Here is a 27,901-nt window from a genome sequence, read left to right as displayed (position 1 = left end):
GGAGGGAGGGAGGGAAGAGTGAAAAGGGTTGTCCATCTTGACATTGCTTCAGATTTCTCTCTTCCTGTTTTCTCTCCTCTCAAAGATGTATGCATGTGTGTATGTATGTGTGTGAGTGTGTGTACATGTGTATGCATGTGTATGCGTGTGTGTATGCGAGTGTGTGTGTGAGTGTGTGCGTGTGTGAGCACATGTGCATGTGTGTACGTGTGTGCGTATGCTCCACAAGCACACAAACACAACTCTGCCCTTTAAACTTTTTCTTATTAAATTTAAAAACAAATTAAACTTAATTTTATAATTAAAACATAATTATTTCTTCAGTTCATGGTGGACCATCCTGTAATCATCTGACGTGTATTTCTTTGGAATTGTTGGGTTTTTTAAAATCCTGGTCACAGGCGAATGTGACACATAATTCACAGTATTAACCATTTTGACTGTACAGTTAGGCCTTACTAAGTTCATTCAGACTGATGGACAACAATGCCTAGAATATTTACATCTCGCATCACTGCAACTCTGTCCCCTTTAAACAGCAGGGTTTATCTTTAAGAATAAGACTTATTAAGCATTTCTCGTGCTGGAGGGAGAAGCTGTACGATGAGAGAGGAGAGGTTCCCAGCATCCTAAGTCTTAGGAAAGTGACCATCTCATTTTTAGAAGAAAGATAAATACCTATATTCCTTCGTCTCTCAAGTCGCTTTTTTTTTTCTGCCTTGTATCACAAAAACAAGGCCAGAGCAAAGTTGATATTCGTAATTTTTCAAAAACATTTTTAAAAACTCCTCCAGCCTTTATTTTGTAGCTAGAGCAAGTGTCTGTGAATCTTTTATTTCCCGGCCGTGTGCTGTCCCCTCGCCTATGCCCTCCACACGATCCCCCACATCTACTTTCATACCATCTGTTTTACAATCTCCCTTCTAATATGGGAAATCGTGCAATATTTGTCTTTCTGGATCTGATTTGTCTTGCTAAATAGGATGATCTTGTTTCACCCATTTTTCTACAAATGACATAATAACTTGTTTTTTTACAGCTAACTAAAACTCCAATGCACATGTGTGTGTATATTATTTTAAACTTCTGGTTGTAGAATAATTTTAAATATGTAAAAAGTCATCAAGAATAGAACAGACCAGACATTCTTTCCAGAAGCACCAACCATTATATTTTGCAGTATTTGCTTTACTGCTGCATTTTTTTTATTAAGGAATTGTACAAATACTTTTGTCCAAATACTACAACATGTATCTCTCAAGGAACAAGGAAATCCTCTTACAGACTTCCACCATCAAATTCAAGAAATTCACAGATACAGTGTTACCCACACATACACAAGCACTCAAACTCAGGATTTCCATATTCAAATGTCACGTTATCTTAGTAATGTCATTTATGGGCACTTCTTTTCCCCTGCTCCAGGCACCGTTTCAGAACCACACATTGTACATAGTTCAGTATCACCAGTGTGATATAATAATGTAATAATAATACTGTGAAATAATACATAACCCTGTCGTTAATGCTCTGTGGCACTGAGATTTGCCCTGGACTTGTCCGATGCTTCCTGTGTGCTGAAGTCACTTGCAGCAGAAGTGTGGCATCCCCGCTGTTGTGTCTTAGTGACCTTTGTAAGGAAGCGCAAGGCGCCAGTTTCTCATGCGAATAGTGCTGAATACTTAGTAAAGAAGGCTTGTCTTTTACATTCAGCCACAAAAAAAAAAAACTGTCCATTTTATGTTTTCTCTGCCCAATTAATAAGCAGAACCAAACTGTGGCATTATGCAATTACCTGATGCATTTTAAATTTTCTTTAATCACTGTAATATCCATTAAGGATTCTGGCCCAATTCAGTTATTACCGTGATGGCTGCAAAATGGCAATTTCCCCACTCTATTATTTCTCCTGCATTTATTGGTTGGCGTGCTCTGCAAAGAGCTTTTCCCTATCTTCATCACTTGTCTGCTTCACCGTAAGCTCATTGATTTTTTTTTCCAGTTGGAGATTTAAAATTTATTCTTGCATCATTTATTTTGAAGCTCAAATTTTTCTTTTTTGCAAGTGTGTGCATGTGCCTGTGTGTGTGTGCACATGTGTGTATGCATACATGAGTGTGCCCACAAGTGTGCGTGCATGTGCTGGGGGGGGGGGGCATGGGCCTGTATATGTGAGTGTTCCCGCAAGTGTGCACATGTGTCTGTGTGTGTGTGGACATGGGCCTGTATATGTGAGTGTCCCCGCAAGTGTGCACAGGTGTCTGTGTGTGTGCACGCTCACGTGCCTGTGTATACATGTGTGCCTTGTGCACATGTATGTGAAAGTGTGTGTATATGAGTGTGCCCACAAGTGTGCACATGTGCCTGTGTGTGCTGTGTCTGTGTGTGTGTGTGTGTGTGTGTGTGTGTGTGTGTGTGTGTGTGTATTGTGTGAGGTTAGAACACATCTGATGAAGTTGGCTTTCTCCTTCCACCGTGCGGGTCATGGAGATCCAGCTCAGGTCATCACGCTTGGCAGTCAGCACCCCTGATCCATCGCACCAACCCATCTTCCTTCATTTTTCAAACATCGTATTTCAAGTTCTCATCTTCCAGTGCCGTTTGTCACTGCTCATATGGGCATTTTCTGTCGCACCCCAACAGCTGGTCCTTTCCCCTGGGAACTAGATGTACCTATTGCTAAAAGTTGTTGTGAATGCACACAATGAAACATGTGTTCCCTAAGTGTGCAGTTCAGAGTCCGTGTTCCTGCCTGCGCCATTAACAGCATTTGCTACTCGGTGTCTCCCAGGGAACGATTTGTCCTGCTTTCCGTCTCCTCTTCTTCACCTCCCATAACGCTCCTCTTCTCTGTACCTTTCTGAAGATGAAATGCAATCGCTCCACACTTCAAGCTTGGGTCGTTTCTCATCAGTGTTTTTACTCCCCAGGCAGCCTCATCCTGTCGTCTCTAACCGGGTCTTCTCCCTCAAGCTCTGGACTTTACATCCTCTTACTTTGACTCGGAATCTTCACTGTGGTCTCTAACAGACATGCTAATGCACTACATAAAAACTGGTCCACTGCAGCCCTGGTCCACTACAGCCTTCCTGTCTCAAGCAATGGCAGGCCATTCTCCCAGGCATTCAGGCAAAAGCTTGGATATAACTTAAATATCTTCAAAGGTCTACCACCATTTCTGTGCCCTCCTCTGCCACCACTGCATCTCAGCAGCCAAGACTCCTGAGTGGACTCTTTCAGTAACCTCTTGAGACATCTTTGCAGGCCGTCTTCTGTTCCAAGACTTCATCCTTCCCTCTGCCCTTCCTCTCCTCTTCACACACGCTGATCCTTCTTTCCCTTGCACATGCCAGCATCCTAGGCTTGTTCCTACTCCTGACAGTTGTTTGGTATGGTTTCTATATCAGGAAGCTACATCCCAAAGTATTAACTCAGCTAATTCCCTCAGCACTTCTAATTTGGGTCAAATTGTGCCTTCTCATAGGTCAGTGCTGACTGCTCTCGACACCCTCTGACCCCGTGTTCTCTGCCTTCACCCCCACCTACCACCCCGTTACATTTATCTTTACACTTTATTATTCATTTTACTTCAACGTTACACATTGTCAGTCTCCCTCTGCCATGTCCATTCTAAGAGGGCAGAAATCTTGCTTTTTGCTCAATGAACAAAATGTCTAAAGCAGTGAACAAAATGTATTCAGGTGTCTTTGTTTGTTTGTTTGTGTTTGTTTGTTTGTTTAATAAATGAGTGAGCAGCTTCACTTTACGTTTTCCTTTACCAAGCACATGGAAAGGAGAAGCTCCCTGCAGAATGGAGTCCGCAGATAGCATTGTTGGTAACGATATAGCCCAACCACCACCTCGGCAATTCTCTGCGTATCTCCACGTGCACATGTGTGCCTCTTACTATGGGTGAAATCTAACATTGTAAATAGAAGTGATTTTAATCAGGCACTGTTTTCAGAGCAGAGCGGGTCTTGATGGTCCTGAATTATGTCTTTCCATGCTTCATACAGCCCAGTAATAAGTTACAGATGTTGGTCATTCGCTGCTCCATGTTTCTCCTGGCTTTCTTTTTTCTCATTAGTGGTAATCCTGAGTTCTATAGGAGGATGGGAGAAGATATGGCAGAAAAACAAATTACTTTATACGTCCGCTGCATATTTTTCTATTAGACTCCTACGTTGACTCGACGTCTTAAACTTTATCAGGGCTATCTCTTGTGTGACTCAAGCGTTTCAGCCGAGATTAAGATGAGACATATCTTGACAGACATTCAGAAATGGTACCTGGTCCATTTCTTTGAAGTCACCACGGTGTCGGTGTCAGGTTTTGAGAGGCATGCATGTCATGAGTGTGAAAATATCTCTACTGCCAAGATTGGTCACTGACGGCTACCAGAGCAAGAGAGCACACAGAAAGTGGGTGTCCTCTTGGCTTTTACACAGCATTGCAAGTTGGTTTTATGATGATATTGCTTCATTACTTTGTCAGTGATATTTCTAGGACAACAGGAAGTATTTTTCTCACAGTTTTCCAACATCTGAGGAGATCCTAAGATGAGAAATTAACCAACCAAAAAGTGAAGTTTTTAATTCATACAGCTCATAGCATCCAAAATTGTATAAGAAAAGTATATATAAAATATATAAAAAACACAAAGACACTTATGATAACCCAGAACTCTTGAACCTCAGCAGAAAGAGGTCCATCCTGGGCTACATATAAGACCTCGTCAGAGGAAGAGAGAGCAAGAGGGACAAGAGAGAGAAAAGACAGGAAGCTCCTATTTGTTTGTTCCATTTATTAGAGAAGTTTCAAACATCAAGTTAATAGATCATATTCAACTCAATTTATCCCTTAAGGTGTCTTTTGAATGCCTCTAATTTATAACATATTATACTTTCCTCAGAGAAAATGATGCCTCCCTTAAACTCATGAAATTTTCCATATGGTTTCTTTCCACAGATACAACACACTCAGGGGAAATTGGCACCAAGAAGAAGGTGAAAAGACTGTTAAGCTTCCAAAGATACTTCCATGCGTCTAGGCTTCTCCGCGGGATTATACCGCAGGCCCCCCTCCACCTGCTGGATGAAGACTACCTTGGACAAGCAAGGGTAAGCCAGTTACCCCCCACAGGCAGTGGTCAGGGACCTGGGATCCAGTTGACAGCACCTGGTCTGAGCCCTACTCTGCCTCTAAGGGACTGTGTGACTCTGGGTTGGGTATTTAACAAATCTGGACTTACTTTCTCAACCACAAAATGAAGGCAATAGAACCACTGACCTCATAGAGGAAATTAAAGATTTTCTAGATAGAGCATGCTGTCATGGTAGCTGTGGGGTATAGGTGGAGTGCTGGTGATTAAACACAGGACTCATGCAAGCTAAGTACATGCCCCACCACTGAGCTACACCCCCAACCCTGTGGTAAAGCGTGTCTTCATGTATAATATACTCATGCCAAATGCACATTAGCTACTTTCACTTTTATAAATGTGCAGAACATATTTTTACAGTGCTAAACAAAGTAAAGTCTCAGACTATAAGATTGCTACTTAGGGCGCTAACTAAATTTTTAAATCTATTAAATTGTCTTATACGATGGCATCTGAAATTACCTCTAGTAATTACCAACTCTTAGCTCCACATTAGGGTCTTCTGACAGCTTATTAGCCTATTGTTTTTTTAATTCATTCAAAAAACTTGTAATAATAAATTACTTTCACTTTACATCAATCTGATAAGGTAGAATTCAGTGTGAGATTATTTAAAAACAATTTTCAAGTTGCATCTAGACTAAGTTGCCAAAGGAATTTCAATTCCAAAGGTAAGCTGTCACCATCAAACAGATGTCAAAAGTAGTATTTTATAGCATATATGGTAAGTATTATCTCCATACAACAATACATTACTATATATATGCCACTAAAAATGAACAATAAATGGTGGCAGAGGAACTAACTCCCAATATCCTGTCTATAAAAAGATAAAAGTTAGTTAGACCTTACAGCAACCTGGGTAAAACTGAATGAGTCACTGGTTGTTTGATTAGTTGTTGATTGGTTGGTTAGTTGGTTATTAGTTGGTGGTTGGTTGGTTAGTTGGTTGATGGTGGGTTGGTTGGTTGGTTGGTTGATTGATGTTCATGTGTGGTTAGTGGTTGGTAGATGATTGGTTGGTAGGTAATGGCTAGTGGGTAGTTAGCAAGGTGATGGATAGTTGGCTGATTTATTGAAAGGAGATCAATTATAAGTTCTAACACTGCAGTGTCGGTGACAGAGCATTCATGGCGGGTTCCCTCCTCAAGGAGTCACGTGTTTAAAAGGTAATATTGAGATATATAAAAAATAATATACCAGAAGCCTGGCTGTCAGAAGACAGGGTGTGGATCTGCATTTCATGATGTACGATGTGGGTAAAAGTTCACTATAAACAGATGATCATCCCTTTGCTTCTTTAATAAACCATGAGGGCCGAGAATGCTGTATAAAGTCCTGGATTTCTCACAGGACACGGACCCAGTCAGGGGCAGAAAGAATCATGAGTTAGTCCTTGTATTAGTGACTGTGCCTTCACATAGGGGTGGTGAAGTTTTGGGAACAATGGCACAGAAAGAAGCAACCACTGAAAGTTTTATGTCACGTTTAATTCGAGATATGGTTCATTTTCTAATAGAAAAATAAGTCTGTGTTACATGGTAGGTCTTTAAATTATGTGGTATTTTCAGTCGCTCTTCAATCTCCTACACAGTAGTTACTTTTACATGCAGTCCACATTGAGAAAATCCATGTGCTCAGCACTGGTTTTCACTTCATCTTTAAACCGTTTTATTGTAAGAACTGGGACTCTAGCTCAGTAGATAAGTATTTGTCTGACATGCACAAGATCCTGGGTTTAGTTCCAAACACCACAAATACCAACAGCAAGAGGAAAAAAAGAAAAAAAAAATGTTGCAAAACTTCTCCCCAGTGCATCCTGAACACCTCCACCCGTGCTCCCTCTGAATAAGCACTGTGGCAGGCACTTAAGGTATGTAGCACTGCCTCTCTCCGCCCCACAAACAAACCGTCTGTTCTAGATGATATAGGCCACATCTTTCAGAGGAGGGTGGGAGAAGGTGAGGGTGTAACCAAGGTGCAACAGTCAGGAAGAAAAGAGGCCGACATTAAACCAGGTAGCTTAACCCGAGAGCCTGCCCCTTGAGCTGTCACTAGGGAGTGGAGTGGAACCTGGTTTACCCCAAATCCGCTGTACAGAGAGCAGTGTGCTGCTGCTCCCACCTTTCTAAGTGTTTAAATCGCTGTGTCTGAACATAAATATTTGAATCTCAATGTGCTTCTTTTGGGCATTGTTTGTATCTGTTTGCCTTTTCAGCACATGCTCTCCAAAGTTGGAACGTGGGACTTTGACATTTTCCTGTTTGATCGCTTGACAAATGGTAAGGATTCTCGCTAAGATACACACCACAGAGTGGATTCATTTCGTGAGAAACAACTTGGATCTTTAGACAAATTACTTTTTCCGTATTTTCCCACTCTCATAAATCCAGTCGGTCAAGACAGACCAGGGAGGGGAGAATTAATTCAGATGAAGAATGAGGCCTGAATTTGACCTTAGCGTGTTGGGACAGTTTCCTTCTGACCTGTGATCTCAGAAGAATTAGGAAACCGCTGATTGCATTCCTTCCTCACAGATAGTGTGGTCGTGTCCAAACAGAGCGAGCTCACTGCTCCTCAAGGGAAAGTGAGGGCACAAAAGCACACCTGACGAGTCCTGACCCTTCTGCAAGGTGTTCACGCAGCTTCTTAAGCAAGCAGAGTTCGCCCATCGAAGACATTGCTCAAATAAGTCTGGCATCATTGGAAGGAAGCACATGTTTTGGGGAGAATGTAAAAGCTTAGGCTGTAGTTGAAAATTAAGCACTCCCGTTGAAAAAGAAGCACTCTTCTTCTCATGTCTTTGTGTCTATAAAAGCTTTGACTCGCAAAATAATGAGATATATTTTCCTCTACCTGTTAAACAAATGTAAAAAGCTTAGGTCAGTGAAATGCATCACTTAATGCTGATGTTGGTCTGATCCATTGTCTTTCATATTTGTGCATTCAGTCATTGCCCAGGGTTTTCTCAACCCTGACTTGGCAAGCAATGTCGTGTAATGTAGATGTGAATCCGTGGCATGGATTTCTACTCTACAGAAAGCTAACTAAAATAGATACGGGCGGGATCCTGGAGTCCCTAATGTTTCACTGGGCTTGTTTGGATCAGCTCCAAATGGGTACTGATGAACAAAATTAACTGTGACTCAAAGAACTTCTGAAGTGGTGTTTGAAAGAAAGTAGAATCATGGCTGTTAGGGAAATGAGAAACGAAGCCATCAAAGAGGCTGTTCATCTCAGGTCATTAGCGGGTCGCGGACCTACCACATCAGTTCCAAAGGAAACCGCAAAGAGCCACACACACGTGCAGGAAGGCACACTGAAATAAGCCGCTGAGGGACAGCAGCAGACTAGCTGCAGTTAAGTCTATGAACAGCATCAGTGGTGATGTTATCTCTAGCTTGGAGAGTCCTAAAACAGCTCCAAGACAATGAAATTGTGGAGACGCCTTGATCAGGTACCCTAAGAGGACATTCTTTGGCAATACTCAGATTGCACTGAAGACGCTTGGGCAGCTCCTTGGCCCATTGCTAAGACCTGAATCCCTAGAGTAAAATTCTAGCTTTAACTCTGCAGCCCTTCTCGCTTGAATTGTGAAATATCACAAAGTCAATCTTCTCTTTAAAAAGCGTTATAGGAAGAATGGGCTACTATTGTTGAGCAGTGTATTAATTTAAATAATCCTGTAATGTGAAAGTCAATTGGAAAGCAGCATACACACATACACACAAACACACACAAGCACCCTCAATACTTCAGCAGACAAATGTCTTCATTTGATATTTCCTTTTCCACTGGTGTAAGAAGATAGGAGTTAATTTTTTTATACAACAGTGAGAAATCTAGAAAGATCATGCGATATGTAATGTCAAATCCAAAGTGGAGAATTATTCTATCAGAGAACCTTATTTCAGGTCATTTAAATCTTATTTTCAAACTTGCTAGCTCATTTTTTAAAATAATGATAAAGCCAGTGTCTACTCCTCTCCAGGGAACAGTCTGGTAACACTCTTATGTCACCTCTTCAACACCCATGGACTCATCCACCATTTCAAGCTGGATATGGTGACCTTACACAGGTTTTTGGGTAAGTCTTTTTTTTTTCATGTTCCTATATAACCACAGGAACAAGGATAATGTGTAACTCTTTGATTCCAAGTGTCAAGAAACATGAGCTAAAGACGACAACAGTAGACACAATAAGGGAGAAAGCCCATGAGGCCTCAACCCTACACCAAGAACAACAAGCAACTAAGGAATACTGAGAGTGGGGGACACAGTATTCCCCCAAGGACGAGCACACCAACTGGTTAGTCAACACCAAAACGCCAGTCCTGAAAACATACATACGAGTAACATTTACGGTCTGAGCAGGTTGTATTTGTGCATATAGGAATATGTATGCATATACATATGTATGTATATATGTACATATATAATAACAATTAATGAAAAGAGGCTATGAATTTGAAAGAAGTGGGGAGAAGTATATGGGAGGATTTAGAAGGTGGAAGGGGAAGGGAAAATGATGTATAATATATTACAATCTCAAACAATAACAAATAATTTTAAATAAATTGTTAAGAACCACAGCATGATAGAAAAAGGTCTCAGAGTAATCTTAAAGATTGATCTTGGTTTCTAAATATAGCCTATCTGTCCTAAGCCATGGACAGGTCGTTAGCTTAGGATATATAAAGAAAAGCACAAAGATATGTAAGTGTCGAGATGATTCTGATATGCTCTCATACTTGCAAAATTCCAATGAGATATGCCTCAAATAACTCTAGTCACAGCACAAGTTGCTGAAAATCTTTAAAATGAATAATTACTATTCCCATCCCACCCACTATGGGGGGACACTTTAAATAAATTATCTCTATTTGAAGAAAACCGCAGTTGGACATTATTCTCACCATTTGGTCCAGTTACAGAGAACAAACAAGAGGTTTCATCACTTTCCCAAGGCTACTGACTAGTGAGTAACCGGGCCTCAGTCCGCACTTTACACACAGGGTCTAAGCCTGCCATCTTTACACACAGGGCTGCATCATTCTTTCTCTGAAAGCAGCCCCAGTTCCTCCTTGGTTCTGTGTGTGAGCGTTCTGATATATCTGTCCATGAATTATCCAAGGTAGATTCCCTAATCACCAGATGGCTTGCCTCGGCCACTTAGCCCATTTCTGATTCTTTAGCTTGCTATTTGGTTGTATTTCATGGATTTGAAAGTTGACTCAGTGCCAGCAGGAGGAAGATTAAAAGTGGCGGGCAACCGCCAGGTTTACATGTTGCTTACATCTTCTGGGACCTCTTTCAAGGACTTGTATGTATTAATACATGTATTAATACATGGATCATGCAGAGGCAGTGACACTTTGACCTCAGAATAGCGCTAGCCCAAAGTCAGAGAAGAAAGTAAGAAATGTGGTTAAGTAATTTGAACATCACAGGTAAGTAACAGAGCCACACTTTACATATGATATGAAACAAGCCTACTGAATAAAGAGTACATGCAGCATAGTAGAACTATGTGGAACCTGCCAGAACCTGGCTCCTTTCCAGAAACCTAAAGAACCTCAGACTGATTGTATTTTAGTTTCTTGAGCAAAGTAATGCCATGAAAAGGGTCAAACAATTTTTAATTGATCTAAAGAGATGCAGATTCTTTGGACATACAAGAAACATAGCCTTGACAGCTGAACTAACAGTAGAACCCAGAGCCAAACTCATAGCATAAGCTAAAAGAATATGGCCTTTGTAAGTCTGGTCATTCTATACACACTGAACATATTGCATCCCAAGCATCGACTTGGTCGTTCGCTAAAGTACAATATTGGCTTCTATAAGCAACAAACTAAGATCTCATTGCCTATTATTGGACATGGCCCTCTAAGCCTTCTATTGCACCGGAGGGCCATGAGAGACGATGCTCTGGAAGATTGAGAGAGGCATGAACCAAGGAAGCCTCCCTTGTCTCGGTGCAAACCTGGAACTGCTACCTGATGGAGGACAGATTTGTTTCGATAAGTGTTTGTTAGTCAAGTGGTAATATAATCACTGGACAGCAGGAATTCAACTCACAAGGGCTCTGGTTTCGATGATTAAATGATGGTGGGAAATAAAGTTGTACTTTTCCCTCCATATTTATTAGTCCTGTGAATGACTGCAGAAAGGGGCGGTTTATGGAAGAGGTAAGAAATTCCCAGAGCCTCACAAATCCTCTGGCCTTTTTATTCCTTTCCTTTCTCTTTCAAACAGCCTAGTTGAAGCGCAAGGCTTGCAAACCACCTTCATTTTAAAGAATTCCTTTTGGAAGCTCTGATACTTTTAAGTGAAAAACACTTACGTAAGTCTCATTTGCTATGCCACGCTTGTTCTGACTGCAGCTGACCAAGCTTTCTATTTTCTGCCTAGTCATGGTTCAGGAAGATTACCACGGTCACAACCCATATCACAATGCTGTTCACGCAGCCGACGTCACCCAGGCCATGCACTGTTACCTGAAGGAGCCCAAGGTAAAGCGAGATTCAGTCGCCTCCTCGGTCACCTGGAGATGCCAGGTCAATGTATTGCTCAGCACTAAATTGTTCAGTGTTGGGAATCCTCCACAGTATGACTGCAACTTATTTATACTAACGTTTTCCGTGTTAGCTCTGAAAATCTTACCATAGCCCTGAAAACAGATGTGGGTTTTCTGAGATTTCCTTCTATGGTTTATTGATTTTCAAGGCTGTGCGAGCCCAGAAAGACTCAGCCTACTCTTAGATATCGCAGCCCTTTTGCAATGGACCTTTACCACAAACTCTGCTAGCCCTGAGCTTTATTGGAAAGGGCTTCCCGGCTTGTGGGTTTTGATCAATAAATGAGGATCAGAGCTCCTCCAGTTTCAAGTCCCATTTCTACTTGGCCAATGGGAGATTTTGATTCTGAGTCCAAGAAAATTTGTGCATGTCCAAGACTTCTTAGCTTGCAAGCATGCTCGGATGCAACGAACCAACCCAAAATCAGAGGATAAAGACATAATGATAGTGTAATGTAATGGCCTCACAATCAAGGCAGTCCCTCGCTAGCAAAAAAAAAAAAAAAAAAATAGGGGTTTGGTGTAATATACAGCAGAAATTTTCTTGAGATTTTTTTTAAAAAAATAGCGTTCAAATTTAAGACTCTGCCTAGTTCAATCAATTTTAGTACTTCATTAAATATGAAGATGCTTCAGCCTAAGCCACTAAAGACATATTTTTCACACAGGCATCTCAGAAAGCCTGCGAACAAAAGCTTTTTTTAATCTCTACATAGTCTAAAAGTTATATCATATACTTTTACTTTTAAGTCCGACTTCCCATTTTCCTACGAAACAAAAAGTAAAGATTCTCACACATTCCCCCACCACTTATTGCCTATTGAGAAGGAATTCAAAATTTGCAGTTCAAGCTCCTTCTTTCAAAGAAGTAACAAAGATATATATTTGTTAAAACACTCCAGGGCTGGGGCCTAATGTCAGTGGGAGTGTGCTTGATGAGTGTGCGTGAGGCCCTGGGTTCAGTCCCCAGTATAGGATTTAAAACAACGATAATAATGATTAAGAGAAGACAGATAAGATGGCTCGGTTGGTAAAAGCACTTGCCACCAAAGCCTGACAATCTAAGTTCCGTCCCCAGAACCTACAATGGGAGACCCCACACACATGCTGTGGTTTGCACAGGCCTTGACTCATACCTACACATACACACACACACATACACAGGGCAGGAGTAAAGGAGAGAAAAGCAATATTTTTAAGTGTCTTTGAATCTGTTTATGCCTTTGCCTAACTCCTTTCTTCACGTGTAATGTTCTCCCCAAGCAAAGGTGAATGGCTGCTGCTCCTGCCCACCAGCCTTCGATATTGCCCACAGGCTAAGCCGCTGCAACCACACAACCTGCTAGCAGGAGGAAGAGAGCCGGGGATGGAGAGCACGAGTTATGGTTGCCCAGTGCCTTCCCATGCCGCCCTTGCTGTCACACTTACAGTCCTGTGTGCACGTCCCTTCACTGGCCACCTCAGAAGACAGGGCTCTCACTCACAGGCCTCACGGTGTTTCATTCTGTTGGACTGAGACACAGCAAATGGTAACAGTCAATCTCCCGATATTCTTCTTTTGACAGTTGGCCAGCTTCCTCACGCCTCTGGATATCATGCTTGGACTACTGGCTGCAGCAGCTCATGACGTTGATCATCCGGGGGTGAACCAGCCATTTCTGATCAAAACCAACCACCATCTTGCCAACCTGTATCAGGTAAAAATAAATAAATAAATAAATAAATAAACAAACAAATAAATAAATAGATAAAGCATAAAAAGTAAAAACTAAGCTGAGCAAGGGGCAAGTACAGTCAATTGCCTTAGGTGCACAGCTAGAACTTTCTTCCTGCCCACAAAGACGGCCCTCACTGAAGGTCAACTTCAGAGATACAAACATATCCAAAGAGCAGGGTTTGAATTAGAACGGGCCTATCCTCTGAAGGCTAAGTTAGTGTACAAAGATAACCAAGAAACTAGGTTTGCTCCAAAGCAGCTTTGAAACTGTCCTAAGTCAACAGGACGCATGGACCTACCCTCCTGTGGTTTGATATATGTGTCTCCATGGGGACTGTCTTATACCTAGTGGTCAGCTGAAACTGGTTCTTGCAGCTATTACATAGCTACTTCCCAGGTGTGATTCTAGTTCAGACTTGAGCCTCTGGATCCATTTCTAAGTTGTATCAGCCTTGGAGTCAAAGGTCTGTTATCAAAGAGAAGAGCTGTATTTTGTTGTTCTGACATAGTTCTGCAGCATGACTGGCTGGCCCAGAGAACTCTCACCAGTGGTATATCCATTCAGCCATTAAGTCTCACATTACTGCGCTCAAATATTCTCAACTCTCTGGTTTGTAGTTGCTTGTCTGTTTGTTTTGAGGCAGGATTTCACAAAAGCCAGCCAGGCCTCAGACTCTGCCCTCCTGCCTCAGCCTCCCAAGGGCTGGGACTTCAGCCAGATGCTGATGCACTTCTAGGGTAATCCTGGGGCTGGTTTCAGTTGCCAATAACAAGATTGTTTCATAAACGGGAATCATCTATCCCAGTTTTAGATCGTGTTTAATTGAATGATAAAAGAAGTCTTATAAACCATAAAAAAAAAAAACAGCTCCATCAAGCAAGAGTCTTCAGCTCAGGGTTGTATTTATTTCCAATAAAATACAATGGGAACATGCAGATCCAGGCGCCTTTATGCTCAGAAAGGAACCAGCATCCTGAGGTCTAGGGTCCACCTGGCATCTCACTCATTGCTGGACCCCTTGGCAACCAGCGAGCACCTACAGTTAGAATTGGCTATTTATGGGGAGCTCAAAAATAAACCAAGAAACTGGGTGTGGTGGTGCCCGCCTTTAAAGCCAGCACTCAGGAGGCAGAATGCAGGAGGATCCCTGTGCCTTTGAGCCCAGCCTGGTCTCAAACAAGCTCCAGGACTAGAGAGAGTCAGAGGGACCCTGTCTCAGAACAAAATACAAAAGCACAAAATGAATGTTAAATTTTCAAAACCATCTGAGGAGCTAATTTTGTTGATTGATAAAATCATAGACATTTGAATGGGAGTAGGGGAATGAATGACTGGCTTGAGCACCCCCCCCCCCGCCCCGTAGCCTTTCTAGTGCTTGCAACACTAACTTTCTCAAATGCATGCACCAGACAAAGAGAATCTGTCAACTTTGGCTACTTGATTCACCCCCAACTAACATGAAAACTTGTACCATTCCAATTTCTCATTATCCTAATCCTAACAGTGAAGTATCTACCAATATGGACAGATTTGCACTTAAAAATAAGATTATAAAGGCAGACTTTTGCATGTAGTATATGAAAAGACACGCACAATATGGGCCAGTGAGGTGGCTCAGTGGGTAGAGTGGCTTACTTCATGGTTCACCCTGAGTTCAAGCCCCAGGTCCTACAAAGTGGCACAGGAGAGCTAATTCTGGAGACTTGGGCGGCTGGGAGAACACCCTGTGCGTGACTTCCCTGCAATCCAGATGGACTGTGAATAGATAAGCTGTGGGAGGCTTTTCCTCTCCATCAGCTGGCTGGGCTCTTCCAGTTCTGATAAAGAAGATCCCTGCCTAACGCCCAGCACTGGCCTTTGCGCTAAGATAAGAGCCAGAGCAGCGAGCGAAGGCAGGGTCAGAGGGTACCCTCCCTTTGTCTGCAGACTGGACCTGATTCCCAAGCTGACTTGCCAACCAGGGTAAATAGGAAGACACTACAGGCATTTCCACCTAGTGCCTGACTCAGAATAAAAGCAGTTCATGTGTTGAGGAAGGCAGACCAAGAGGGACAGGAGCTTGTGAGAAGAAGACCCCAGAATTTACTTTCTCTGCCTCCACTCTCCAACATTACACACCATCATACACACACACACAGAGAGAGAGAGAGAGAGAGAGAGAGAGAGAGAGAGAGAGAGAGAGAGAGAGAGAGGAAGATCGGCAATTCTTCTTGATAGATTGCATCTACATATTAACTATAGACAGGCCAGAGAGAGAGAGGAGAGAGTCACAGATGAGCAATTCTTCTTGAGAGATTCCATCTACATATTAACTATGGACCGGCCACTCCATGGATAAGATAACGGTTAATTCTTCCATGAAACCTTATAATTATCCCATTCTGTGATGTTTAGCGGAAGTGTATGTGGTTTTTATTACTCATTTGCTATAGGCAATTAGGGGTGGGGATTACCATTTTAGGTTCCTTTTTATTTTGGATGACTCTGAGCCACACACACCGGGCTGGCAGTTCGGGATGAATGTGTCTAAGACGGCCCCTCAGATATGTAATTGCAAAGATTAGTCATGCCCTTTCATTTCTACTAGAGCATTCAGTTCTGTGAGGGAGGGTCCAAATTGGTCTTCTGCTTCAATAAGCTTCCCAGGTCCTGACTGAACATGTGTTCCATGGACACCAAGGGAATCCATATTCCTTGTTGTAAGATAAGTCTGGGGTAGATAAGATGGGTAAGAAATGACTGGTCAAACAGGCCTTATCGCAGGGTTTGTCAAAGACCAATAACTTATTTTGAACTCAAGATGCTTCTCTTCCTCTGAGACCTCCCAGATGAGGCCCTTGGGGTATCTCCAAGGAGACCGCTTGGTTTGTTAGGCGAGAGCTGGGCAGAAACTTATTTCCAGAGTCATTTCGTGAGCAATTAAGAATGAAAACACAAGCCAAATTCACGCTGTTGTTTTTCTTCCTGTATCCTCTAGATTTAAAAATGGGAAAACATCTGATTTCTTTGGATACCAGAGTCTCAGTTTATCAACATCACTCTAAGTATTTTCATCAAAGGAAGTGTCCAATAAATAGTGTAGGAACAGCCAGACACGGTGGCATGAGCCTGTAATCCCCTTACTCAAGGAGATGGAGACAGCAGGAGTGCAGATCCAAGGACAGTCTGTGCAATTTTGAGAGACCCTGTCTCAAAATATTAAGGAAAAGGAAAACTGGGCTGATAGTTCAGTTGCAGAGAGATTGTCTACCAGCACAAGACCCTAGGTTCAAGTCCCATGACCACAAAAAAGGATAGAGGAAGAAGGTAGCCAGTATCAAAACAATAATAATAGAAGGAAAGGTTTCCTACATGGTAGCAACTTAGCTGGGCCAGATTCCCTCTGATAGACAGCCTCTTGATTTAATTTGAAAACCTGTGTCATGGTTTATTAAATGCCAGGAATCAAAGGGATTGTGTTTTCTCTAGGGCAAATCACACTAGATAATTCAGAAAAGAAAAAGAGGGAGTGGTAGGGTTTTGCCTTCGATGTTTTTCCAAATTAAAACTCTAATAGTTCATGTAAGGCACAAAGATGGAAGTTAATTCTTTCAACATTAAAATCAAGATTATTCTTGGACTCAGGGTATGGTTCAGGTAGTTGTCATGCAAGCATGAGGACCTGAATTTGAATCCCCAACACCCATGTCAAAGTCGGGCATGGTGGTATACACTCTAGCCTCAGTGCTGGGAGCAGGAGTCCCAAGACTCGCTGGTCTGTCAGTCTAGTTGAAACTGCCCAGCTCTGGGTTCAGTGAGAGAGCCTGTCTCAAAAATAAGGTGTAGAGCAATAGAGGAAGACACTTGAAGCCGAACTCTAACTGATATATACATGTACACAACAGACAAACAGATAGATAGTAAATAGATTGGTGAGTAGATGGATAGATAGATAGATAGATAGATAGATAGATAGATAGATAGATAGATAGATAGACAGATGATAGATAGACAGATAGATAATAGATAGATTGGTGAGTGGATGGATAGATAGATAGATAGATAGATAGATAGATAGATAGATAGATAGTAGACAGACAGACAGACTTTAAAAGCTTATTCTTATTACCGCAAGTGTGTGGAGCCTGAGATGAGAAAACACTGCCACTGGGACAATGTGAAATTGCTGAACCGATACTTCTTCCAAGCAGACAGATTTGCCACCTGATCTGTCTCCCTAAACTGCTAGGATATCAGGGCATATCACGGCAGGATCATCTCATCATATCTTTGCATCTCTCTGGTCATTTCTGAACGCTCTCCCCTTTCTTCCAGTCTGCCTTGTGTGGGCTACGGGATGGGCCACTGTGAACGTCAGATAAACCTGTCACAGCAGTGCTGCCTGAGTGCTAGAGACACGCCATCATCATTTCTGACCGTTGTCTAGGCATGCTAGTGACTGGCCTGCTTCTTGTCCCTGCTTTTCCCTCGTTCAGGACATAGGCATCCTCCTGTCTCCTCGTATCCACATCACTCACTGTTGCCTGGTTACAATCCTTTCCCCATTGTGCAACCAGGAGGAGTTTCTTTAAACCCAGTTCTGGCCACCTGGATTCCTCCTAAGAAACCCACTGTTTCTCGGGATTATGTAAATAACCAAACATGTGATGTACCAGCACCAACCCTGGAATTCTCATCATAGCCTAGCTGACCCTTCAAGCCTCTCTTTCCACCATATCCGCTCACCTCCCTGCCCCCACAGCCTCAATGAATCATAAATTAGAAATACTTTCAGTTTCTCCAATGTATTTCATTTCTCTGTTCATTCAACAAATATTTGTGGAGTGTTTAACGCATGCCAACAGGTGCCATGAATGCCAAGGATGACCAAAACAAGTAAAAATCTGTATGTTCTCCAAAGGCAAAGTAGGAAATAACTAAGTGAAATGTGTAATCTCATACAATGTAACCGTTTCTAAAACAAAACATACAACCAGACAAGAGAGATACAAACTATCTCTCACTTCAGCTCTCCACATACTACTTCTGCCCATTTTTAGTCAAATGCACTCTCAAGTAGTACATTTTCCTCAAATATAACATACTCTCTGAGTCCACTCTGACCCGCCCATCATCTGGTCTCATCATGAACACCTTTCCTCTCTGAAACTTTGCCTTGAAAGATCCAGCTTCCCTGTGTCTCCTCCACAACCTCGGGTGTACTGATCAAAATTGCCACTGCCGGGGTAGATGCTCATGCCTCAGATGGACAGCCAGTCTCCGGCATGGATCCTTCTGCTTCCGGTATTAGCACATGGCCGGTTTTTGACTGTCCCTCTGTTTCTCTTGCTGATTGTCATGTAAACCAGGTAATCTGCAGGATGGGTTGAAATGATTTTTAAAATTTCTTGTAGTGATCTTACTTGTGCTCTGCAACTAACAAATGCTGATACTTTATTTCTGGAGCTAATCTGTGAATATGTAACAAAGAAGAAAGAATTACTACCATGGTTTAAAAATATCTTTGCCTTGAAGACAGAGAGCAATAAAGGTGGACATCACTGCTCTTCTCTGGCCTCTGCATGGGCACACACATACATACACAGGCAATTCTTTGAGGACTGGAATGACAACAAGAGCTCCAGGGCTGGTAGTGTAGCTCAGAAGTACAGCATATGCCTACATCACCATGTGGGAGGTCCCGAGTTCTAGTCCCATAATCAAAGAAGGAAAGAAAATGGCAGTTACAGGGATGAATCTTGGATTTAAAATCTCTGACTTAAATAATACATTGGCCATGTGCTTTTTGTTTTCAATGAGTAATGAACGGGCATTGAAAGCAAATGGTATTTAGATTCCCTGAATACATTTAATATGCAAAGATATGATATTAAAAGCTAATATTTACAAATAAGCCAGACATAACTGGATGACTTTTACATTTTTAGCCATCAACTCTGAAAAGCAAGGCCAAACTTAAATCTACTTGTAGGTATTTGTGAGCTCATAAAGTTCTGGCTTCTGGGTGCTTAGATATGGCAACAGAGAGGAAGTTCTCGGGAAGCAGCGAGAAGCATGCGCGTGGTCCAGGTTTCAGAACTGCTATGCGTGACTTGAAGATGCTCCTTAGCCACTCAACAACTGGGTGCCAGCTTCACAAGCTGCCCCCCCCCCAGGGGGAAGCTGCATGTTTATTATACCTGAGGTCAGAACATCCAACCACTAAGTAAGGATTAAATGAAGTGCTTGGCCCAAAGTCGGGATTTAGTGAGTGCCCTCCCTTCGCTGCCCTTGATTTCTTACTCCCTTGAAGCCAGCAGCGTGGCCCTGGTTCCAACACCACCCTGACCAACTCTTGCATGTGTAAAACTCTCTGCCGTCTTGAAGTCTGTTTGCACTCCCAGACGCCAGGGTCTTTCACGGGCGTGTTCCCAGACTGCTCAGTCTCCTCTCATTTCCTTCGTACCCCTACCCAAATATACTCTCACCAGCAAACTTCCCAAGTATCCACATGTTCCGACTACAGGAAGATCGTTCATGAAGACATAAAGTCAGCCTGGCATAGAAAACCATGCCTAAGGCCATCCTCCTGACACTTGGATTCCACTCAGCAGAGATGCAGTATCGTTTGCCATCAGGTCTTGTTACAGCTTCTCGCCCCTTGAAAAACTCCCGTGAGGCAGCTCGTGTCTGTGTCTGCTCGAATGAGTCTGTCAAGTGAATTCATGGGCGACTGAATTAAATGTCACTGTAGGACTGAGCATCTGTGACATCACACTAACCTGTCGCTCTCTGTGCTCACAAATCTGCACAATCAGGACAAATTAGTCTAGCACGTGACTTCTAACAAACAGTCTCTTTTGTTGAGTGTGGCTCATGCCCAGAAGGAAATAATGGACAAGCGGGTGAAAGCAATGAAATTGCATCGCTGGTTCAAACATGGTCAAGTGGTAAATAATAATGAAAAAATGCAGTTTAGCAGTGTGTCCAAAGACGGGTTTAAAGCATGACCTCAAGAAGCCCATCACAGCAGAGTCCTAGAGAGAAGCAAAAAGATGGATCTCTGTGAGTTTGAGGCCAGCCTGGTCTGTAAGAGCTAGTTCCTGAACTCATGGATTGTGTCAGGAACAAGAATTCTCTTTTCATTTGAAAAAAAAAAAGTTGTGAATTGCCAGGTAGTGGTGGAGCACATCTTTAATCCCAGCACCCAGGAGACAGAGACAAATGGATCTGTGAGTTCAAGGCCAGCTTGGTCTACAGTGAGTTCAAAGGCAGTCAGGATTGTTACACAGAGAAACCCTGTCTGGAAAAAAACAAAAACATGCCAAACAAACAAACAAAAACCACCAAAAAAAGTAGAGGATTGTAGAAGTGGCTCCGAGACAGAGAGGTTCATTACAAGCAGATAGAGAATATTCTCTCCCTGGCTTCCCTTTAGCGTCTGTTTTAGAGTCCTGGTCAGTTTTGTTGTTGGTCTGGTTTGCATTTTTGTTTTTGCTTTGTTTTTGGAGGGAGGGTTGTTCTGACATAGTTAGTATGGGGGGGGGGCGGGTTATTTGTTGTTGTTTGTCTTTTGGGAGGTTTTGCTTTTTATTTTTTGTTTTTGGGTTTTGGTTTGTTTTTTTGTTGATTGTGATTTTGGTTTGGTTTGGTTTGGTTTGGTTTGGTTTGGTTTGGTTTTTTAGCTAGTTATCTAGGAAGAGGAATCCCAACTGAGGAAATGCCTCCATCAGACTGACCTGTAGGCAAGTCTATAGGGCATTTTCTTGATTAATGGTTGATGTGGAAGGACCCAGCTCGCTGGGGGCAGTGCCACCCTAGACAAGTGCTCCTAGGTGGGCTAAGAAAGCAGGCTGAGCGAGCCTTTGGGAGCAAGCTAATAAGCAGGGTTCCTCCATGGCCCCTCTTCAGTACCTGCCTCCAGGTTCTTGTTCTGACTTCCTCAGTGGTGGAGTGTAAGCTGTCAGATAAAATAAACCTTTTCCTCCCAGTCACTTTTGGTCATGATCTTTATCGCAGTCAGGGAGCAAACTACGACAGCCAGTCTCCTTGCTTGGTCGCTTTCTTTTGAACTATGGTAAAAGACACAATATAAAATTTACCGTCCCAACCATTTTGAAATATGTGATTCAGTGGTATAGTAAGTACAGTTATAGCGGCATGCAGCCATTGTCACCTGCATCACGGGAACAACTTGCAAGATTCTATCTATATCCGTCAAGCAAAACTTCCCCATCCGCCTGCCCCTACTTCCGCCAACCACCACTGCGCTTTCTGTCTCACAACTGTCACTACCTGAGGAACCTCGTGTGAGCAGAAGTGAACAGTTTTCTTTCGCTTTTCCATGTTACCTTTTTATTTTTATAAATTTGAAATTACTCTTCAAACACTACAGAGGCCAGGCTTGGCGCTCTATACCCACTATACCTATAACCTATAACCTATAACCCCAGAACTCAGGAGGCTGAAGCAGGAAGATGGATAGTTAAGAGGCCAGCCTGGGCTAGATGTTAAGTTCAAAGACACTCTGTAAATTCTGCGACTCTAGTTCAGAAAAAAAAAAAAAAAAAAAAAAAAAAAAAAAAAAAAAAAAAAAAAAAAAAAAAAAAAAAAAAAAAAAAAAAAAAACAGAAAGAAAAAGAAAAACTTACACTAACAATAACTCTTCTTCAGGGGAGAAGCTAAGCATAATAGATATTCCCCAGAAGTGAAACTGTCGAGATAACAAGATAGCAACTATAGATTTCATTGCACAGACTTCACAGACTACATGTCAATATTCTGGTCATGAACGGGCCAAGGTATCTCCTTAAGAGTGGTACTTAAACTTTAGTGTTCAATGAAAAAAAAAAAGCATGTCACTAGAGGCTGCAGAGATGGCTCAGCAGGAAAGAGCTCATACCGGTAGCTCATGTGGAGGACACAAGCTGGGTCCTAGCACTCAAGTTCAATGGCTAACAACCACCTGTAACTCAGCTCCAGGGGATCCAGTGTCCTCTTCTGACCTCCAAGGTCACCTGAACTCATGTGGACATGTATGTAATTGAAAAGAAAATCATTTTTAAAAAGAAATGCCACGTGTCTAATAATCAAAACAGTACTGAGTGGAACTGAGAAGTCTGAATGTGTTGCCAATGGCCGTGGGAGTTGGTATATAGAAAGTTATCAGCTACGGTCAGCACGGCAGATTAGACCGGAAGTTGCGGCCCCTGTCTCTACTAGGACAATCTTGGAAGATGTGGAGACCATAGAGCGCTGACACCATTGCGTCACTTTGTTCTTCTACATGTGGGGTCCCCTAAGTGAGCTGTGGAAAGCAGGGACAGGGGTTCGTGTTATTTGGAACAAAATTAGTCAACCTGGACTCGGGGGCCCCAAAGGACCCTGCGACTCCCAACCATCACAGCAGCCTGAGGGCAGAGCCGCGGCTGTTCTACTTGGGTCGTCTCTTCTGGTCGGACTCTAGCTGGAGAGAAAAGACTGGCTATCCCCAAGGTGTGTTCGGCTGTGAGAGATCATTATCTAGCGCCTTTCTCCTTTATAGCTTTCGTTTTCTTTCTTTCTAGAATATGTCCGTCCTGGAGAATCACCACTGGCGATCTACAATTGGCATGCTTCGGGAATCAAGGCTTCTTGCTCACTTGCCAAAGGAAATGACGTAAGTGCTGCGGAGATGAAACAGACTGATGTGCACGCAATAAAGATAAGTCACGTTCTCCAGGGCAAGCTGGGGGCCCCTGTGTCCGTAGCAGGGAACCAGCTGCTGGGATGTCTGTCCTCCCTTGAGAATCCAGCAGGAGATTCAGCGTCAGGTGCTGCAAGCCAGAAACCGGAATCTCCCCGGGCACCGGGAAAGGAGTTCAGAGGGTCTAAGACCTAAAGTCGGGGCAAGGGGAACAGAGAGCGCTCAGCTTTCACACTCCTCAGCCACAAGGCACGGCTCTGCCAAATTCCTGTCCCTTATGTTAGCAAAACCGTCCTCCCGTTTAGATACAAAGAATAAATATTTGTCAAGAAAGAACATAGGAATTTGCAAGCTAGATTAAGGACCCGTCCAGTACTGTGTGCTTTGTCATTGCCAATCTCCAGGGAAAGTGGGAGTTAGAAACGCTTGGTTCTGTGTAACTCATGCCTATATTTCTAGCACTGTGGAAGCTGAGGCAGGAAGACCACTGTGAGTCTGAGGCTACAAAGAAAACTCCACTCCAAAAATAAATAAATAAATAAATAAATAAATAAATAAATAAATAAATAAATAAAACAAAACAAACTAAATGAATTTGTTAACCGAATTGACCTTAGCCATTTTATTTATTTATTTATTTATTTACTTACTTATTTTGGTCTTAATGTTTAATGTCTTTTTCTTTCTTTTTGTCTTTTTTTTTTTTTCACAAGATAGGGTTTCTCTTTGTAGCCTCGCCGTCAGAACATTCTCTGTAGACCTGGCTGGCCTCAAACTCAGAGATCCTCCTGCCTCTGCTTCCCAAGCGTTGGAATTAAAGGTGTGCACCACCATGCCCAGCTATCTTTTGGATTTTAAGCAGAAGATATTAATTTCCATAGTCCGCTGTTTGTCAGATCTGAGAGAATCACCTTACTCATTTTCCTCCTGGCCCCAACTTAGTCAATACACTGCTTTACAAACCACCACTAATCCTGATCTCTTTCATGAAAACGTGCAGGACCCAGAGGGGTTAGGTGAGTTGTGAGTGTCGGAAGAGCCTGTGGGAGCTAGCGGTCCAGGTCAGGGTGGTGTGTATGCCACAGGACTGGTGTAACAGGCTTTCTCGGCCACAAGCCACCAAATCATGACCCGGAGACATAATTAGCTATGTGTGCTCAGCCCTACCTTAGGCTTGTCCCACCAGCTCTTATAACTTAAGTTAACCTGTTTCTCTTCATTTACTTTTTGCCTCAGGGCTTTTTGACCTTTCTTTCATTCTGCATGTCCAACTTTTCCTGCTTCTTCCATGTCTGGCTGGCCTGCAGTGCCTGGCTGGCTGGCTGCGGGTGTCTTTCTCTTTCTCCTTATTCTGGTCCCCAGAGTCTAGACTTCTTCTCCTGCTTATTCTTCCTATCCCTATACAGCTCCTCCTATCCCTATACTGTCTTGGCTGTTCAGCTTTTTATTAGACCCAATCAGATGCCTTCGGCAAGCAAGGTAAAACAAATACAACACATCTTTACGTAGCTAAGCAAATGCAGCATTAACAAATGTGACACACCATTACAAAGTTAAAGTAATATTCCACAACAGACAGGTACTAGGTCTGGTCTGAGTGATGTGGGCCATAGGACAGGCAGCATGCCTGGGCTTGTAAGCTTTTTTTCCTGGACCTCTGACACCATTTCACACAGCTCTAGAATGTTCCGCTTGAAGAAGGAACTGAACTCTTGATAACATTTTAACCCTCTGGAAATAAAACCAGGCCAAAAGGAAGATGAAAAAGAAAAGAAAGGAAGGAGGGAGGGCAGGAAAAGAATAAGAATATAATGAGGGGTCAGGCAGTGGTGGCGCATGTCTTTAATCCCAGCTCTCAGGAGGCAGAAGCAGGTGGATCTCTGTGAGTTTGAGCCAGCCTGGTCTACAAGAGCTAGTTCCAGGATGGGTTCCAAAGCTACAGAGAAATGCTGTTTTGAAAATCAAACAAAACAAACAACAAAAAGAATATAATGAGGGGAAAGTGAGAAGGAAGGCACAAAGGACCCATATGGCCAGCCTTTTGCCAAAACAGCCCCACCATTCCTTGCTGCTCCAGGTAGGGTCCTCAGACTCCTCCTCACACCCATCATTGCTATGAAAATGTCACTTATTTCTGCACCCACGGTGTCTTTGTGAGACACTGTGTTATCAAATGTTGCCGCTGGGAGACTAATTATTACATAATAATAATTGTGAACAAACTTCACAATGAAAGTTATATTCATCTTTATTAGTTTTTCTACCCTCAAGGAAGGACTTTAGAGTTATCTTCCTGACCTTTGAAAGCCAGATATGTTAAATGCAGAAACAAAAGAAGGCTGAGAAAAGTACTCATTAGAACCATAATGAAGTTGTCATGTCTGAAGAACAAAGCAGCAGACAGAATACGAACAGGTTCGTGTAGTTCAAAGAAGAAAAACAAGAGGACTGGTGACCCCATTTGTGAGAAATAGTCACCGGGAACCTAGCAGCTGTTTCCTTTCAGTATTTTTCAGTACGATCATATTTTAACGAGATGGAAGACATTTGCGCAGGTTTTGTGTGTTGTTCTTTTCAGGGTTTTGTTCTTTTGTTTTGCGGTTTGGTTTGCTTTGGTTTTTATGTGTGCGCCTGCTTCTCTGTATGTACCCCGTATTCACTCAGGTCCCCTCAGGGGCCAGAAGATGGCGTACTAACTGGAGCTGGAGTTACGGGCACTTGTGAACCATCCAGTGTGGGCGCTAGGAGCCAAACTCAGGTCTTCTGCTAGGGCAGCAAGGGTGCTTTACCACTGAACATTTCTCCATCCTTCTTCTGAGATTGTTTTAAGACAGGAGCTCACTCTCTAGCCCAGGCTGACTCAAATTCATACTGGTTCTCTTGCCTCCGTCTCTCAAGTGATGAGATCACAGGCATTGGACACCACATCAGGCTTCTAGTTTCTACTCTAACAGTCTTTGTTTACTATAAAGGCTTTCTTCTACATCATCCAATGTGTTACTTAGAGTTATTGTGTTGATGCTTTCTCAATATCGTACCCAAGCAGATGTGTCTATTCACTATTGCTTGGAAACTAGGTGGTTTCTAAATTATCATTATAAATAACACTCTTTATAATAAAAGTATAATAAAAGGGCAACATAAAACCACTGTCACATTGTATCTGAGACATTATTACATCAGCAGCTCTCAGTGAGTTTTCAGGTGCCCATTAGATGTCTGGATTCTATTTTTACTTATACTTGGCTTCACTCTTGAAAATATTTGCTCACATCTGTAGGTGCTGCCAAAAAGCCATAACATGGATAAGACATGGTTCTGAGGTGAGCGGTGTTTGTCCCTGGGAAAACAGGACTTGCTAACATGTATTAAAAAAAAACAATCCGATCTTTCTTTAAGCTGAATGCCAGATGGCACACAGCTCCATGCATTCCGTTTGAAAAATGGCAGGTATCATATTTATCATCTGAACACAGAATTGCAGATAAACCAAAATATTATTTCTCCCAGAAACCTTAAAATCTAAAATGCATATATTCTTCCAAAATTGTGATACTCTGGATTTTAAAGATTGTTTTTCCGAGAAGCTATACTTAACCTTTGTTGCCACTGATAACAAAAGAATCTACCAACAAACTATCTCCCAAAATTGAGCTGTATCTTTTATTATATTTTGAAATATTTGGAAGTTTTCACAAGTATGTATGTACACACGTGCGCACACACACACAGCGAAAGCATGGAAGAGCTTCTCATTCAGTCACCAAGAATCTTTTGCTCAAGCTGACACTTAAACTTTTTATGTATTTATCAGCCGCTGCTATTCATTTTAGAGCCCTTATTTTTGCTCTTTTCCCATTTTTGTCACGGCTATTCATTTGTAAAAACTCTATGTTATGTATACTAACTTCTTATAGATTATAAATATTACTTGAAGTTCTTTATTTGTCTTTCAACTTTACTCACAAAACAATTCTAATTATAATGTTATAATTTCTACTATAAATTTAATAACTGCTCATATTTTTAAATGTATGCAACATTGAAAAATATAAAGAAAAGGGGAATCAACTGTAATTCTACTTTACATCTAACTTACTCTCTGTTACCATAGAGATCACACTTTACATTCATTGTGTCCTCTTTCTTATGCAGTAAAACACAACATTTTTGTTTATCTATAAATATACTACTTAACAGTTGTATAGCATGAATGCAACTGCTATCATTTCCTACTCGTGAATTATTTCTTCCCTAAAATATTTGTTATTATAAGCAAAAAGGCAAGCATCTTTATATCACATACCTTCCTAGCCATCTCCTTGTTAACATGTAAACATAAACTTGTACACAAGCTTTAATCACCTCATTTCCACCATCAAATGATTTTGACGCTAATTTCTCAGTACCCGCAAGACACACTGCACTAATTTATATAATAAACCAGAGATGAACACACACCGTGATGCAGCCATTTCACTCCTGACTAAGCACCCAAGATCATCTTCTGCACCCGTGTAACTGGAAGTACGGAAGCATGGTTATTGGGCATTTTGGATAATAGTCAAAAACTAGAAGCAACTGAAGTGACCATCAAAAATGGATAGACACATTATAAAGTTATTGTTAAAATGGAATACAATATAATAATGAAAATTATGTACTAGAGCCTACCTGTCAACATGGATGAATTTCAAAGCATAATTTCAAGCCAAAAAGACCAGACATGAGCCAGACATAGTGGCATAATTCCAGCATTTGGGGCATGGAGGCAGAAA

At 42.1% G+C, this 27,901-nt stretch overlaps 1 protein-coding gene across 2 annotated transcripts in view; it reads left to right on the top strand.

The window, feature by feature from the left end:
* Pde7b (phosphodiesterase 7B) overlaps positions 1–27,901 on the top strand; it is a 315,941-nt gene that overhangs the window by 270,818 nt on the left and 17,222 nt on the right. For both annotated transcript variants that reach the window (XM_050159437.1, XM_050159436.1), the window contains 6 exons: positions 4,969–5,120; positions 7,380–7,443; positions 9,153–9,248; positions 11,576–11,676; positions 13,307–13,438; positions 23,005–23,096. In XM_050159437.1, coding sequence (XP_050015394.1) covers positions 4,969–5,120; positions 7,380–7,443; positions 9,153–9,248; positions 11,576–11,676; positions 13,307–13,438; positions 23,005–23,096 — 637 coding nt within the window. The remainder of the gene's footprint in view (positions 1–4,968; positions 5,121–7,379; positions 7,444–9,152; positions 9,249–11,575; positions 11,677–13,306; positions 13,439–23,004; positions 23,097–27,901) is intronic.

Source organism: Alexandromys fortis, unplaced genomic scaffold, assembly GCF_014885135.2.
Source record: "Alexandromys fortis isolate MF-2015 unplaced genomic scaffold, M_Fortis_MF-2015_v1.1 scaffold_107, whole genome shotgun sequence".
In the NCBI taxonomy this organism is placed as follows: domain Eukaryota; kingdom Metazoa; phylum Chordata; class Mammalia; order Rodentia; family Cricetidae; genus Alexandromys; species Alexandromys fortis.
Note: the sequence above shows the minus strand (reverse complement) of the source record. Positions and strands in the feature narration are given on the sequence as shown.